Here is a 15639-nt window from a genome sequence, read left to right as displayed (position 1 = left end):
TGAGTGGGGCTACTCTTCACTGCGGTGCACGGGCTTCTCATTGCCGGGGCTTCTCTTGCTGCGGAGCATGGGCTCTAGGCACACGGGCTTCAGTAGTTGTGGCTCACGGGCTCTAGAGCGCAGGCTCAGTAGTTGTGGCGCACGGGATTAGTTGCTCCGCGGCATGTGGGATCTTCCCTCACCAGGGCTCGAACCCGTGTCCCCTGCGTTGGCAGGTGGATTCTTAACCGCTGCGCCACCAGGGATGCCCAACGAGTTCCTTTTACTGTGTGGGAATCATGAAAAAAAACCTGAGCGCTTCAGCCCTACTCCTGGGGCTCTGGGAGACTGCACAGCCCTCCTCATGCCGCAGACTTGGGTGTGTCTACAGCCTCATCTTCCTCCTCTGCCGTGACCACCTCTTCCAGGGTGCGCCCTCCAAGCTTGTTCCCCACCAGTACTTGGCAGGTCCCGGCAGGTGGCAGCCCCTCCTCAGTGTAGTGACCCCTCAGGAACACAACTCTCTCCTGTCCATCTAAGGGCAGTCCATGGGCCTGGCACAGGTCCCGTGCCTCCTTGGGCCCATCCAGGGCCAGTAGGTGGACCATGAAGCCCAGGGGCAAGGTCTGGCCTTTGGGGGTGCTCAGGGCACGAGCGAGGCGGGCCAGGGCTCCCCGGCGGGCACGGCCCACATGGCACTGCACGGCGCAACTCTGCAGGTAGGGCAGGGTCCGGAGCAGGCGAAACAGGCGTGCAGTGTTGCCTTCGCGGAAGGCAGAGTCGACTGCCAGGGCAGTGCGCAGGGCTGGGCAGGAACGCAGGGCAGTGGGCAGCTTCAGAATCTCGTGAAGGGCCTCCACCGAGCCTGTGAGGGCGGGAAGCCCAAATGAGGACGCTGATTCCTTCTGGAGCAGGCCCACCTCCCGTGCCATCCCCTTAGGTCTCCCCCTATCTCCCCTCCCACCTGCTCGGGTCTTCAGCCACACCACCTCCGCCACCTCCTTCAGGCCCTCCTCAGAGCTCATCACCCTACCTCACTCCCCACCCCACCCCCACCTCCCAGTCTGGCCACGCCCCTCCCCCAGGCCAAGCCCACCCTCCCTCCCCCTTTCCCCCTTGGCCCCTTCCTAAGCCACATCAGAATTTGTTGCCAGAGGTTCGAGAACCCCTTCAAATAGTCTGGGTCCTCATAATAAAGTGAGGCAGTGTCTACAGAGGAAGGAAACAGGCCCAGATAATTTAATGACTTGCCTCAGACGGCCTTAGAGTTTGTACGTAGTAGAACTTGACCCAACCAAATCTTGAGTTTTCTGACTTCCAACCCAGCCCTTTCTCCACTGCCGTAGCTGCCCCAAGATTTGGGAGTTGCTTCTGCCACATCCTCCTCTGTCCGCCTGATGAGGCAATTATTTTTTCAAATTCTGCCTCTGCTCCCCTTCCAAGAATCACGACACTGGAAACTTGGGTCACTTTTTGTAAACTGAGGCTTCTGACCCATTAGTGGTTGTGAAGTCAACAGCATTTTATTACAATTAAAAAGAATTTATTAAAATGCACCATCCATCCATAGAAAAGATCTAGTCTTGAACCTTCTGTTTCAGATACATTTGTTGGCATATGTGTTCTTGGCTGCTCTGTAACACTGACTGAACTGGAGGTTTAAAAAAAAGGTTGAAAACCACTATCTAGGGCTTCCCTGGTGGCGCAGCGGTTGGGAGTCCGCCTGCCGATGCAGGGGACACAGGTTCGTGCCCCGGTCCGGGAAGATCCCACATGCCGCGGAGCGGCTGGGCCCGTGAGCCGTGGCCGCTGAGCCTGCGCATCCGGAGCCTGTGCTCCGCAACGGGAGAGGCCACAACAGTGAGAGGCCCGCGTACCGCAAAAACAAAAACAAAAACAAAAAAAACACTATCTAGGTCAACTGTCCCATTCTAACCCCATCCCCTCCACTTTTGTAACGAGAAAACTGAGACCCAAAGATGGGAAGAGACAGGCCAGAAGGTTCAAGTAGGAGCTCGGTACATCTTGTGCATTGGCTGAGACACACATTTAGGAGGCAGGGATGGAGAGGGAGCTTCTGGTGAGGTTTTAAAGCTTCTCCTTCCTTTCCCGGCCTCCACTGTCCTCACGGAGGGCCGCCTGCCCCTTGTTCTATCGTGGGGACCCCGACTCACCTAGGTTATAGAGCAGAAAGAGGCCCTGGAAGGTGGCCTGCCGGGGGTAGGGCCCGGCGCCCAGCGCATAGCAGCGCCGCAGAGAACCAAATCCCTCCTGCACCTGGGCCTGCAGCAACATCGGGTCCGCTGGCCCGTGCGCTGTGCTGGGTCCGAGCCGCGCCACCACTGCCAGCAGCACTGACAGCGCCGCTTCCAGCACCAACGCCGCCTCGACGTCGCCCGCGCCCTGCAGGGCCAGGTCCAGCCGCACGGCGCGCAAACGGTCCGCCACGAAGCTGGCTACCTCTGCGCGGGACGCGTCGGTGCGCTCCACCACCTCGCTGGCCAGGTAGCGCACGGTGGCCAGCAGCACGGACGGCGGACGCAGCTGACTCGGTGGGGGCCGGATCTTCCCGGCGGCCGGCCGGCTGTACTCCTTCACTGCGCGCTGCGGGTCGGCTCGGGGCCTGTGCCCGCGACACCCCGGCGCCACCTCGAAGCGGTGCAGGCGACGCTCCTTTTCGCGCTGGGCGCGCTCAGCGGCCGGACACATGTCCACGCACGTGCCCACGGGCAGCTCGTAGCCGGGCATGGGTGGGCTGGGGGGGAAGGATGGGCCCTCAGCATCCCGTGGACAGGTGCGGCCACTCGCCCCATCCTGCGGAAGAGCACGCCAAGGCCGGCGGAGGCTCAGGGGAGGCGGGGCGGGGCCGACCCCGACGGGCCCGCCTCCCCGCCCTGGTCTAAGCATCCCCGCCGTCCGTTTGGCTCCGCAGTTCTCTCACCGAGTCCTGTGGCTTCCCACAGATCTTCGAGCAGGCCTCCCGAGATGCTCTGCGTTGTAGTTCAGGGTCAACACTGTTCCTCACGCTCAGGCCCAGCTAAAGCCCGCCCATCATGCACCTCGGCGGTCTGGGCCACTCCCATGATGCTCCGGTTTGTAGTCCCTTCCGCAACCAATCGCTTTGTAGGAGAGGCGGGGCAGGAGTGGGGCCACGCCTTCCCAGGCTCCAGCCCTCTGAATCATCACGGTTTGGCTTTGAACCACGGGCCCGGAGTGCGTGCACCCTCTTTGGTTCCTCTTCACCCAATAACCTGGCTCAAGGGGCCTTGCTGTCATTCTCTAATGTTTCCCTGGAGACTCTAATCCCTATTTTCTAGATCAGGGGTCAGCAAACTTTTTCTGCAAAGGGCCAGAACAGTAAATGTTCTGGGATTTACAGGTCGTAACCAGTCAACTCTGCAACTATTCAACTCTGCTGGTGTAGTGAAAAAGCAACCATAGACAACACGTAAACAAACAAGCCTGGTTGTGTTCCAATAAACTTTTATTTTTTTAGATACTTAAATTTCATGTAATTTTCACCTGCCACAGAATATTATTCTTTTGAATTTTTTCAACTATTAAAAAAAAGTAAAAACTCTTCTGGCTTGTGGGCCTTACAAAAAAAGGCAGTGGGCCATATTTGGGTGTGGGACATAGCCTGCAGACCCCGGTTCTAGATGGATAAACAAAGAGCCTAGGGACCAGAGCTGCTGCTCACATATCAAGATAGAGATAGGCAGGATCAGACTTGTGAGTCCCTGATTCCAAGGTGGCAGGTGTGGTCAGGGAGCTGAGAATTCATTCTTTGTCTCATTCTTGGTCCAGTTACACACAGAAATGGCCTCTGGAGTTACAAGACCAGAAGATCAGGCCAGGCACCAGGGAGAGGAGAAGAGGGTGGCTGGCAGTGCTGGAGCTAGAGTCCTGGGAAAGGGTCCTCTCCTGTCTCAGGGTGGGAGCTGGGACAGATGCAGGTGCAAGATTTCCTCTGCCCGCTTCAGGTACTCAGCCGCCTTCTTCTTCACACCCTCCCGGCGGGCAGGTGATGGGTCACCTGTGAAGACAGAATGGCTCAGCAGAGATACCTGGGTTCAGAACCCCTGGTCTAGCCCCTTACAGTTCAGAGCATCACCATGTGTCTTTCCCTGCTCCCTGGGAGGCAGATATATTCTCCCCATTTTACAAATAAAACTGAGGCCACCCAAGGTTATACAATTGGCCAGTGAGGAGCAATTCTGATCCTTGACTTGTCTTTTACTTTCCTCTCTCTTCACTGCACCAGCCAGTACCCCAGGCCTGACCCTCCGCCCTCCAGTCCCGCTCACCAGAAACTCCTTGAAGCAGGATGTGCACACCATCCCGGTAACCCTGCAAAGCTGCAGGGTAGGCGCCTGCCTTCTCATCCCGTAGGGCCTGGGTGATGAGCTCTGTGGCTTCGCTCAGATAGGCAGGGGCGGGCCCTCCTTCCTCGTCCTCTTCCTCCGCCTGCCCTCCTGGCTCCCAGGGTTCCTGGTCCAGTCTTTCAGATTCTGCCTCCAATGCTGCCAGCTCACCCATGTGGGTAGGACTGGGGCCTACACCTTCTGCAATCAGATATGGAGGACTCAAGCCAGACTGAACCTTCTATTCCCAGGGCCTGCTGTCCATCCCCAGACCTCTCTTGCCCACCAACCTGTCCTGGGTTCTTCAGTGCCTGAGCAATCCAAAAGCCACTTGTACATAGCACACTAGCCATGATCTATTTGATTGGTGGAGTTCGTGTACTTTGGTGAAAACACCCTTACTTCCCTAATTCATTGTTTCCCTTTCCTTCTTTTTCTTTCTTTCTTTCCTCCTTTCTTTCTTTCTTTTGAGGTATAATTGATTTACAATATTATATAAGTTTCAGATGTACAGTGTAGCCTAATTCTTTCTTTAGGTACACATTAACATTAGCTTGCAAGCTCTGGGTCACTGGTTCTACTTCCGTCCTGACTACGCTTGACCTATAAATCCAAGAATTTCCTCCATAAAGTTTAACTGAAGGATGCTAGACCAACTATGCCAGGTCAAGGGCAGAAATGCTCCAAGCCTTGTAATCTTAGGATAATGGATCCAGAAAATCTCAAGGCTTTTTTAAGGTTTTACAATTTCAGTTGAGGCCCCCAAATGTGAAGACAGGGGGTGGTAGGTATTCACACATTCCAGACAGAAGGGCTCTCATATCCTCTAGGACTGGCAAAGAGATGGTTAAAGATGCTCTCCATAGCTTACACAAAAGAAGGCTAGAGATTTGGTGAATCTTTGATGAAAGGGCCTTTGAAGGGAAGGTGCAGGACTGGGAACCACCGCTGCACACCACCGGCCTGGAGAGGGAAGGGTGGGCCTCTCTCCAACCCTATCCAAGGGACCCCATGTGGAGACCAGGGGCCTCTTACAGGAAGGGGAGGTGACATCTCACTTCCCAGTTGGACTACAGCCCTCCCTGTGTTGCTAATGGAGCAGAAGACGGAAGAGTTCTTGGGATGCCCTAGTACTTGAGTTCAAGAGCCTGGTGTATGTGCTGAAAAGAGAGAGACGAGCGCCGGCTCCTCGCCTGGAGAATTCCGACGGTGAAAGGCTGGCTGGAGGTGCCCACAAAGAGGGGCAAGGGTAGAAGGCAGCATCTGAGTGAAGTGCACTTCCAGGCCTGGTGTGGGCAAGGGTTTAGGAGTTTGTCCGTGGGCCAAGGGAATGTCTCATGGGAGCTGCCTTTGAGGAGTCTTGACAGGCTCCTGCCCAAGCATCTGGGCACTGGGTACCCCAGGGGGTTTGGCTGGGGCAAGGCAGAGTATCTGGATGCCCGCCCACCTGTGGCTGGTTCATCAGCCATGGTGACACCACTCTTGCCTTTCCCCTCCAGTCCCTTCTTTCCCTTCCCCAGCCCTGGGAGCGGGGCAGGGGGATAAGAAGAACAAGAAGAGTAAAAGGACAGTCCTCACACCCTTGTCACCATGGCCAAGGGCAGTCAGGCCTGAGCTGGCGGGGACGTGGATGGGAGAAAAGTGGATGGGAGACTGAGGTCCTGATTTGGATCGGACCTCAGAAAGCTAAGGGCCTACCCAAGAGGTCACCAAGGGAAGCCAAAAAATGGGCTTAAAAAGACTGCTGCGGAATCCAGAATGAAACTGCTGCGTGATGATCTGGAAGTGCAGTCAGCCACTTCAATACCCCAGTTTCAGTAACAGCATAAACTTGGAGAATTTTAAAACGGAAAGACCCCGTGTCTCAGAGCCTGGGATGGTCAAGTCCCTGATCTGACAAGGAGCTCAGGACCAGGGCCTCCATGGGGGGCCTTCCATCTCTGGTGCCGTCACATGTCAGTGGCTGCTCCAGGGGCCTCCTCTGCTGTCCTCTGAACCCAGACCTCCCCTCCCTTGACCAACAGGGCCTCTTGGCAGAAGATCTACAGCCAGACCCCAAGCTAGCCAGGAAACCCCACCTCGGGCTTCCAGCAAAGGAACTGAAATCCTCCCGGGGCACGGTGACATCCTGCTGGTTCCACAGCTTTCTCAGGGAGAAGATGCCATGGTGGGAAGTGGCTCACTTCCTCCGTAGTTGCTCACTGTACAGGACCGTCCAGCTCGCCAGCATGGGGGAAGGTCACTGCTTCTAATTCTCACCAAGGCTGCCTTTCGCCCACAGGGGCCTCCTTTCTCAGATTTACACGGGCAAGGCGAGGCCAGCCACTGGCTGTGCCCGCCTCTGCCTCCCTGCCCCTAAGGACCTCCTGCCCAGCTACCGCCCTCGCCCCACCCCTCACTTGTCCCAACTTGTTACCTTCCTTGGAGAAGGGGTCAAAGAGGGCAAGCTCAGCCTCGGTGAGGGGGCCTCGGCCGGGGGAACTGGACGCCTCCTCGGTGCTCCCACAGTTAAAGAGGAGATCCAGGGCCTCCTGGGCAGGGCTGGATGGCAGGGGGTCCACTGAGGAATAGATCATTGGGGACATGCCTGCTTTTATTATTTCCCAGCTTTCAAAATGTAATTACCCTCTCACTGTACCCTTTCAGCAACCACAGGCATACATAAGCCCGTTCTTAGGGTCTGTGCCCATTTTACAGATTAAGAAGCTAAAGCCCAGAGAGGGAAAATGACCTGTGCAGAGTTCCTCAGCAGGATGGTGGTAGAGGAGCTGGGAAACACCCCAGGCTTTTCACTGAGGAGGGAGTGGTCCCCACCCCCCATATACACATGCTCTGGGCCCTCCAGCCCTGGCTCCTTCTCCCACCCCATGTACCTGGCACCTCCAACTCCTCGAGGCCCCTCCTCTCTGCAGGGAGCGGCTGGGGCAACCAGGGCTCATGAGGCTGCACCCGGGGTTCGTCAGGGGGCGGTGTGGGGATCAGAGGGGGTGGCAGGATATGCACGTCTCTGGACATCTCGGAGGGCCGTGTCACCTCCCCACCCTTCAGGAGAGAAAGACCAGCCACGGGGAGTCACAGGGTGCAGCCTGGTGGGCAGGTAAGCTTCCCAGGTGCGGAGGACGGGGGAAGAGCAGGTACACATACCCGGAAGAACTCCTTGAGTTGGGGGCTGTTGTTGAGTGCGGGGACGTGCACGGTAAAGCGAAGCAAGTCCTCGGCCCCCTTTCGCCGCTCCTCGATCACCGAGGCTTCAAACCGGCCTGCACCCGCCAGGACAAGGGGCAGGGAGAGAACAGTGACCCACAAGGGCTTCTGGCCCCCAGGCCACTTTTCCTGGTTCTGAGGAGCCCACTGCCCCCTCCCCATTCTCCTAGGAATCTTCCTTGGCTCTGCCTGGGGTGAAGGTCTTGCAAGGAGGGACCAACCTCCCTATTCATCCATTTACCAGATGTTTGTTGAACACCTACTATGTGCTAGGTTCAGAAGGTGAATGAGAGAAAAGCAAGGTCTCTGCCCTCATGCATATCACATCCTAGACAGGGGGAAGCAGGCAACCAACAGGAAACAGATAATTACAGGTGGTTTTGATGTATTAGGGAGGAAAGTAAGACTTAGGGGAGCTGACTCACCCAAGTCACACAGCAAGTAGCCCCATTTTTACAGTTTCACTGTTCTGGTCTAGGTATCATGCAGGGTTATTTAACTCTGGGCTAGTTATCATGCTGTCAGGGTGGGGAACCTGCTGTACTTCGCATTACCTGGCATAATCTACCAGGAACGAGCTTTCACCTTGCTACAAAAGAACATGTCCTCTGAGTCTAGAGATACACGTAACAAGGAATATGAGCCTCACATATAATTTACAATTTTCTAGAAGCCACCTTTTTTCTTTTTTTTGGCCGTGCTGCACCAGCTTGTGGGATCTTAGTTCCCCGAGCAGGGCTCAAACCCGGGACCACAGCAGTGTAAGTGCCAAGTCCTACCCACTGGACCACCAGGGAATTCCTGAGAAGCCACATTTTACAAAAGTAAAAAGAAACAGGTTAATTTTAATTATACACTCTATTTAACCCAGTATATCCAAAATATTCTCATTTGAACATGTAATCAATATGTAAATTACTGAGATAGTTTACATTCTTTTCTCAGTGTGTATTTGATCAGACAGCACATCTCAGTTCAGATTAGCCACGTCTCTGGGGCTCCTCAACCACAGGTGGTCCGTGGCTGCTATTTCTGGACAAGCACAGGTCTAGAGGAAACACTGGCTTGTGGCTTGGAGTTCAGGTCCTGCCACTTACAGGTCAAGCCCCTTCATCTCCCTGAGCCTCAGTTTCCTCATCTTGAAAATGGGGCTAATGAGAACAGGAATGTTAAAGGGCTCAACACACAATAAGGGGAGAGCAATTTCCCCATCTGTCAAATGAGGCCATCTCTAAGGGCCCTTCCAGCTGTCTGAAACACGTCTTTGCCAGGAGTTTCAGGGTCCCTCTATCCAGCCCTCACCAGCAGGGGTCCCCTTTGCTCAATGCCCTCTCCATCTTTGGCCTGAAAGCTGGGATCAAGACTCACCAAACACCTGGGCGCGGGGGAAGGCAGGGAACTCCTCCAGGCGGCGGAAGAGGTTGCGGTGGGTATAGGCCAGGTCTCCATGCAGCTTTCGAAAGTCACTGTACCGCTTCCAGACCACCACCTAAGAGGGACACGTGACTCGACAGGGCTGAACAACAGTAGGAAGTGGCCTTCCCCACCCCCAGCCTGGCCCCACACTGTGTGTGCATTAGGGCACAGCACCCCCTCCTCCCAGGGCCAGCGAGGAAGGGGGGCTGGTCTCCTGGCAGAGTTACCCCCATCCCTTTACTGTTTCCAGATCTGGAATTACGAAATGGTCCCTTCCTCCCAGGAGGCTCACCTCTTTGACATCCTCCGGGTCCCTCTTTGAGATGAACTGAGGAAGAAAGTTAAGAACCAGTGAGACCAGAGATTGACATCGCAGACACCCCATCACCCTGTAAAATCGGGGCCACCTCCTAGCCACCTTCAAAGGGGCAGAGCGCTTTGGCCAGTGGTATCAAGGTGTCCTGGCTTTAAGGCTTTGAGTGTAACTTTTAGCAGTTTTTCTACCATGCACCTTAGTTTCTTCATCTGTCAAATTGTTACCGGTCCTTGGACTCTTTAATCAACAGAAATTGATGAGGCCAGCTGAGAAATTCAGGCACGGCTTCATTGGGACCTAAGGCTTTACTGGTTTGGCATGGAAAACAAGTAACATGTGCCCTTATCCGCCGTCTCCAAGGAGGGTTGACTGTTTCCTTAAATGGGGTGAGGGCAGGGGCAGATCTGTGGGTTGGGCTGGAGGGGCGGCTTAGGTGGTCTGCCCACCCCCTTGGTGGTGCTGTGTGCGGGGACCATGCGCAGTACCCTGCTTCTGCTCCAGGCACCTCAGAAGTGGCAACTGGTTTGTGGTCTTTTTGTATCTTATTGTTCATAACTGCCTAGGCTTTGCAGGCATACAGTTATTTTTAGCCCCTTATAGTTTCTTTGTTTTTTTCTGTTTGTCTAGGTGTAAGTGCAAGCACTCCAGTAAAGGGCCCCAGGTCCCTAAAGGTCCATCTAGAGGACTCCATTCTCAGCCCAACTTTTATCTCAGGTCCTTCAAAGGGCCAAGTCCCTGCATCTCCTTCTGAAAACAAAGAACCCCAAGTTCTCTAAAGAATGAGGTTCTGTCCCAGGAGCCACTTCTCCCTTAAAGGAGGAAGCCTGTGTGTGTGAACACTCCCAGACACAGAAGAAACCCTCACTGGGGTTGTGACCCAGAAAGAGCAGACTGGTGTCTTAGGTGGAAAAAAAGACTCCATTTTCATTATGTTACGTTCATAAAAATAAAAAAAAAAAATCCTACAGTTTGAAGTAACTTTGACAGTTTTCAAAACATCTGTTCATTATCCTAGACCCCAGGGAGGCAGACATGATTCACATGCCCATTTAAAAGATGAGGAAGTAGAGGCTCAGAGAGGGGACATGACCTGTGGAGGGACTGCTAGCAATGAAACCCTGGACTTTGCTTTTCACAACAGACTTGCCTAAAATATTTTGGATAAAAGAAACTATATTTAAAAAACATTGAGGAGGACTTCCCTGGTGGCACAGTGGTTAAGAATCCGCCTGCCAATGCAGGGGCCACGGGTTCGATCCCTGGCCCGGATAGATCCCACATGCCACGGAGCAACTAAGTCCGTGCGCCACAACTACTGAAGCCTGTGCACCTAGAGCCCGTGCTCTGCAACAAGAGAAGCCACCACAATGAGAAGCCCGCGCACAGCAACGAAGAGTAACCCCCGCTCACCACAACTGGAGAAAGCCCGCGCACAGCAACAAAGACCCAACGCAGCCAAAAATAAAAATAAATAAATTTCTAAATCACTTTGGAAGTCTCTACATTTTTGCTCCACTTTAATAGTCATTAATGCACCAGTTTAATATTTGCCTACTTCAAAATTGTAAAAGTACAAAAATTTTACAGTGAAAAATCTTCCCTAGGCAGTTCTTGTATATCATTCTGCAGATATTGTTATACTGTTTGTTTTTAATTCTTTTCATGATTTCCTCCGTCTTTATATATGCTTATAACGTTGTTACTGCTTCATACATCAACTTCAGTCTTTATCTATTGACTTCCTGCTGTGTGAAGAGGCTTACTCCTTAATTTCTTTTGACCTGTATGAATTTTTAGTCATACACAAAGCATTATTTTTTTAAAAATTAAAAGTAATTCAACTCCTTAAAGGGCTTTTATATAAATATCAAACAAACCAATAGATAAAACTTACTCCAAGAGATTGGAGAACTAACCAGTATTTGAGTTGAGCCAGAGTTTTCATGTTAACTTAAAAGAAATTCACAGCCTGACAGATAGATGTCACGCGTTGCGCGTGGTCACCCACACCTCAGTCTGGGAACGGCTGTCACGCCCTTTTAAAAAGGCACCGCCCTCCTATGGCCCCGCCCCTTGATGGCTAAAGAAGTAAACTAAGGCCCTACCGGCACCTCCCCTTAAAGGGGAAATCCATATCTGTCGTCTAAACATGGGAGCTTACAGCAGCGTCTTGCCTTAACGTAAAACACGGCCCCCCCCCTTGTTAAAAGGGCAAAGTCCCCGCTGGGCCCCACTTCACCTGAGCCGTCACTTTGTACTCTGTGTAGCCCTTTGGGTGGGTCCGGGGGTCCGAGACTGTGTAGTGCCGCAGGAAGTCGTCCTTCGCCTGGCGGGACATGGCAATCGAGCTGGAGCAGAGCTGACCGCCGGCCTCCGCCTCCTCCACGCCGCCCCCGCCCCTGCCCCTCCAGGTCAGTCTCCGCCAGCCACAGCCTCTCCCGGGCCTGCGCCCTTCGTCCTCGGGCCCAGGGAGCTGGTCGCAAGTGACAGTGCAATTCTCGGCCAGGGCGCTTGGCCAAGGGAGCGTCTAAAAAGTCCTCGGTTGTTGGTAAAGCAGGAACTAAGTGATTTGAGAATAAGGATTGGGGAGGTTGGATCAACTCAGGTCTGCTTAGAGATAAGCCCACCCCATGCGATCGTAAACCCTCATCACATATCTCCAAATGACTTCTCCTTTGCTTCCCAATTCCCTTCTTTCATCCATCCACCCAACTTTTATTGTGTTCAGTATGTGCCAGACATTGCCAAGTCATTCCCCTGTCTCCTTCCCGAGGATTCACTAAATTCACGTTTTCTGGAAAGGTGGGGGGAGCAAAAAGAACTCCAGAGAAGCACAATGGCGTTATGGGTTCTGAAGTCACATGTCTTACTAGCTGCAAAAGATTCCCTTAACTATTCGAGCCTCAGTTTGTCATCTCTAGAATGGGGATGTTTATAATAGAATCTACTGCAGTGGATATTTCTTTTTCCTTTGTTGGTCTGTCCAGCGTTCACCCCTGCCTCTTTCTGTTAGCACCATAGCACCAGATCTTTAGAGGTAGTTCGCTAGTATGTGCAGCCCTCCAGCCTCTTAGTCCAGAATCCGAAGATGCCCGCCCCTTTCCTTGCTCCAGGTCCCAAGTGGGGGTGGGGGATTCCCTCCTGAAGCCTTGAATCTTGAGTGAGGGACAGAGGGCACAGTGCCTGGCAAGGGGACTAAGTTGTTCCTTGAGTACAGTGCTGGCTGTGGGTTTGGCTGCCCAGCCTTTGGAGCACTCTGTTTTCTAAGCCTGGATGTCCGACCTCCATCGAGATGCCATGAGTTCCCAGTATCCTTCCGAGAGAGGCTTTTTCTGCTAAAGACAGTAATCTGTGTCTGGGCAAACCATCCAGGACCCTGACTGATACTGCTGAAACCGAGTGGGGCCTGGGCACAGAGGCCTCCTTTTGTCCACCATTTCTTTTAGGCAAGACTCCAGCCTCCATGACCTTTCCTGAGTTCCAAAGGGCGGATTTGAACAGTTGCTCATCAAGGGAGGAGCAGCCAAGAAACCACCTGAGGCGAGATTAAAGGGACCAGAGAAGCTCACCCAGATTGAGATGACCACCTGAGATTAGCCTGCTTACGCCCTTATCTTGTCAGAGACCCCACCTTTTCTTTTTTGTTGTTGTTAAATTTATTTTATTTTTTATTTTTGGCTGCATTGGGTCTTTGTTGCTGTGCGCGGGCTTCTCATTGCAGTGGCTTCTCTTACTGCAAAGCATGGGGCACAGGCTTCAGTAGTTGTGGCACACGGGCTTAGTTGCTCTGCGGCATGTGGGATCTGCCCGGGCCAGGGCTCGAACCCATGCCCCCTGCATTGGCAGGCGGATTCTTAACCATGGCGCCACCAGGGAAGCCCAGAGACCCCACCTTTGAACCACTGTTTTAAAACCCTCCATCAAATCCTCTGGGGTCGGGGCACATAGTTTTTCGAGACAGAAGACTGATGTGTTCCCCTTTGCCTGGCAAAGCAATAAAGCTATCCTTTTCTACTTCACCCAAAACTCTGTCTCCGGGATTTGGTTCGGCACTGGTGTACAGAGAGGCCGAGCTTTTGGTAACACCACCACCACCAGGTTTCGAAGCTTGAATGCAGTACCATGGGTGAAGCGCTCATGGCTACTCTTGTTACTGGACCTCAGATGAGTGGGCGCTGTAACTGCAGAAAGAAACACAAAGCAAACTCTCAAATCAGACTCCTGGGAGCACGCAAAGAGGGGAGTACATGCAGGAGGTGTTTGGGATGGAGTGGTGTCCCCTCCCACAGCCCACACCAGGGCTCCTCTGGAGACCCCTTTAGACATCCGCTCCTGGTCTTCAGAGTTCTCTCAGCAGGGCTGTGGCTCCAAGTTCCCTTCTTGCCCATCATTCCCTCCCTTCCCTTGCCCAGATGAGTGAGTCAACCCAGATCAGTGGATGGCTGAGTTCACATTGATTGGATCCTACTGGTTCAAATAATGATAATTATAGCTGACATACAGTGCTTATGACACACAAGGAACCCACCCATTTGGTCCTCCTCCCAACCCTAGGAGGTAGGTGACACTATCTTTAACCCAAATGGGGAAACTGAGGCACCGACAGGTTAAGCAACTTGCTCAGCGTCAATCAGTGAGTGGCAGAGCCAGGGTTTGGCTCTGGAGACTGGGTGTCCACTCACCGCAGGGATGGAACCTTGGGGACCACAGTGCCAGTCTTGCACAGAGGACAGGGCAAGAGGTTCTAAATTTCTACACTGAAGGACAGTTTATGTTCTAAGGTTGTCCACCCAACATCCATTTCCCTTCTTCCACGAGGGACCCCAGTGGCAGTCTACGAGTAAGTCAGTATCTCTTCCTCGCCTTTCCCTTGGGAAAACTGACCTTCCCTCATAAACACATTAGGTTCCCTCTATCTGGCACTTGAATTTCAAGCAGAGAAACAAAGCCAGGATACAATGGACTATTACTCAGCCATAAAAAGGAATGAAATTGAGTCATTTGTAGAGACATGGATGGACCTCGAGACTGTCATACAGAGTGAAGTAAGTCAGAAAGAGAAAAACAAGTATCATATATTAATGCATATATGTGGAATCTAGAGAAATGGTACAGATGAACCAGTTTGCAAGGCAGAAATGGAGACCCAGACGTAGAGAACAAACGTATGGACACAAGGGGGAAAAGGGTGGGGATGAATTGGAAGATTGCGACTGACATATATACACTAATATGTATAAAATAGATTAACTACTGAGAACCTGCTGTATAGCACAGGGAACTCTCCTCAATGCTCTGTGACCTAAATGGGAAGGAAATCCAAGAAAGAGGGGATACGTGTATACATAGAGCTGACTCACTTTGCTGTACAGCAGAAGCTAACACAACATTGAAAAGCAACTATACCCGAATTAAAAAAAAAAAGAAAAAGAAAACAGGTTAGTAGGGTGTAGTGGCTAAGCATGCTGGGTCCAAATCCCAGCTCCCCTGCTTCCTAGCTGGGTGGCTTTGAGTAAGTCCCGTAAACTTCTGGAGGCTCAGTTCTTATCCAGATGGGGACGCTAAGAGTCTGTCCTGCTTGGGGCTGTTCTTCAATGTGACGGCAAGTGAGACTGCTTCAAACCGAACCCTACAGAGTAAGGCCCCGCTGGTAGGACCACAGCAGAGGGCCCTGTGAAAACATCCGTCTATCTTGCCACCTGGATGGAGGCCCTGGCATCCCCGCCCCGCACCAGTTCCCATTCTTTCCCAGCTTCAGAGAGTGCCCTTTAGCCTTCAGGGAAGGCCCCTTCCCAGCTCCGCTCTTGGTGAGCTAACCTGGCTTGATGTCCACATCCTTCACCGGAGACCTTACCCCTCTGTGCTTCCCAAGAGCCCTTGCTCTGCTTTCTTTTTTTCTTCCTGTAATTATCTCTACTTGAACCAATGCTGCCTCACAGGGCTGTGCAGGTTGTCTACTGCACATGGGTTCCTGGCTGCAGTGGGAAGTTGGGAGCTGAAATTCAGCCCATGTTCCAGTCAATAAGCTGTGAGCCCTGATGTGGCGGTGCATTCCTTTTTCTAATTCATACCCCCTGATGGTAGCAGTTGCTCTAGTAAACTTTCCTCCCATCCTCTCACCAGAAAACTTCTACTCATCCTTCACTCTCAGCTTTTTAAAATAATTAATTAATTTGGTTGCGTCATGTCTTAGTTGCAACCGGGGGGCTCCTTAGTTGCAGCAGGCAGTCTCCTTAGTTGCGGCTCACAGGCTCCTTAGTTGCAGCATGCACGTGGGATCTAGTTCCTGGACCAGGGATAGAACCCAGGCCCCCTGCATTGGGAGCGTGGAGTCTTAACCACTGCGCCACCCAGGGAAGT

The 15639-nt window shown here is 52.8% G+C and overlaps 2 protein-coding genes across 7 annotated transcripts; both read right to left on the bottom strand.

The window, feature by feature from the left end:
* Window positions 1-149: 149 nt before the first annotated feature.
* On the bottom strand, window positions 150-3053 carry SAC3D1 (SAC3 domain containing 1). Of its 3 annotated transcripts, none has more exons than XM_027089938.1 (3): window positions 2921-3053; window positions 2154-2734; window positions 150-844 (listed from the first exon to the last, which is right to left on the bottom strand). In XM_027089938.1, exons 2-3 carry the CDS (start codon window positions 2725-2727, stop codon window positions 342-344), a joined length of 1077 nt encoding a protein of 358 aa, XP_026945739.1. In that variant the 5' UTR covers window positions 2728-2734; window positions 2921-3053; the 3' UTR covers window positions 150-341. The 3 variants fall into 3 exon arrangements, with proteins under 3 accessions (XP_026945739.1, XP_026945738.1, XP_026945737.1); XM_027089937.1 differs by having other exon boundaries at window positions 2154-2793; window positions 2921-3032; XM_027089936.1 differs by lacking the exon at window positions 2921-3053 and having other exon boundaries at window positions 2154-2914.
* Window positions 3054-3449: 396 nt separating this feature from the next.
* Window positions 3450-11753, bottom strand: SNX15 (sorting nexin 15). 4 transcript variants are annotated; one of them, XM_027089940.1, is made up of 8 exons: window positions 11519-11718; window positions 9256-9291; window positions 8916-9036; window positions 7488-7603; window positions 7217-7385; window positions 6760-6903; window positions 4287-4544; window positions 3450-4015 (listed from the first exon to the last, which is right to left on the bottom strand). In XM_027089940.1, exons 1-8 carry the CDS (start codon window positions 11615-11617, stop codon window positions 3909-3911), a joined length of 1050 nt encoding a protein of 349 aa, XP_026945741.1. In that variant the 5' UTR covers window positions 11618-11718; the 3' UTR covers window positions 3450-3908. The 4 variants fall into 4 exon arrangements, with proteins under 4 accessions (XP_026945741.1, XP_026945740.1, XP_026945744.1 ...); XM_027089939.1 differs by having other exon boundaries at window positions 3528-4015; window positions 6760-6930; window positions 11519-11722; XM_027089943.1 differs by lacking the exon at window positions 4287-4544 and having other exon boundaries at window positions 3528-4015; window positions 11519-11753.
* Window positions 11754-15639: the final 3886 nt, after the last annotated feature.

This window comes from Aethalodelphis obliquidens, unplaced genomic scaffold, assembly GCF_003676395.1.
Source record: "Aethalodelphis obliquidens isolate GAN/ISIS:26980383/991018 unplaced genomic scaffold, ASM367639v1 scaffold69, whole genome shotgun sequence".
Lineage (NCBI taxonomy): Eukaryota > Metazoa > Chordata > Mammalia > Artiodactyla > Delphinidae > Aethalodelphis > Aethalodelphis obliquidens.
Note: the sequence above shows the minus strand (reverse complement) of the source record. Positions and strands in the feature narration are given on the sequence as shown.

Bases quoted from the DNA above. Each gene is read 5' to 3' on its own strand.
- SAC3D1 (XM_027089936.1), bottom strand. From the start codon at position 2,886: ATGCTTAGACCAGGGCGGGGAGGCGGGCCCGTCGGGGTCGGCCCCGCC. The intron at 845-2,153 runs GTGAGTCGGGGT...CCGCCCTCACAG, and splicing joins CTTTCTGCTCTATAACCTAG to GCTCGGTGGAGGCCCTTCAC.
- SNX15 (XM_027089939.1), bottom strand. From the start codon at position 11,617: ATGTCCCGCCAGGCGAAGGACGACTTCCTGCGGCACTACACAGTCTCG. The intron at 7,604-8,915 runs GTGAGTCTTGAT...TGGCGGGTGCAG, and splicing joins CCCCCGCGCCCAGGTGTTTG to GCCGGTTTGAAGCCTCGGTG. The intron at 4,545-6,759 runs GTAACAAGTTGG...ATCTGATTGCAG, and splicing joins TGACCCCTTCTCCAAGGAAG to AAGGTGTAGGCCCCAGTCCT.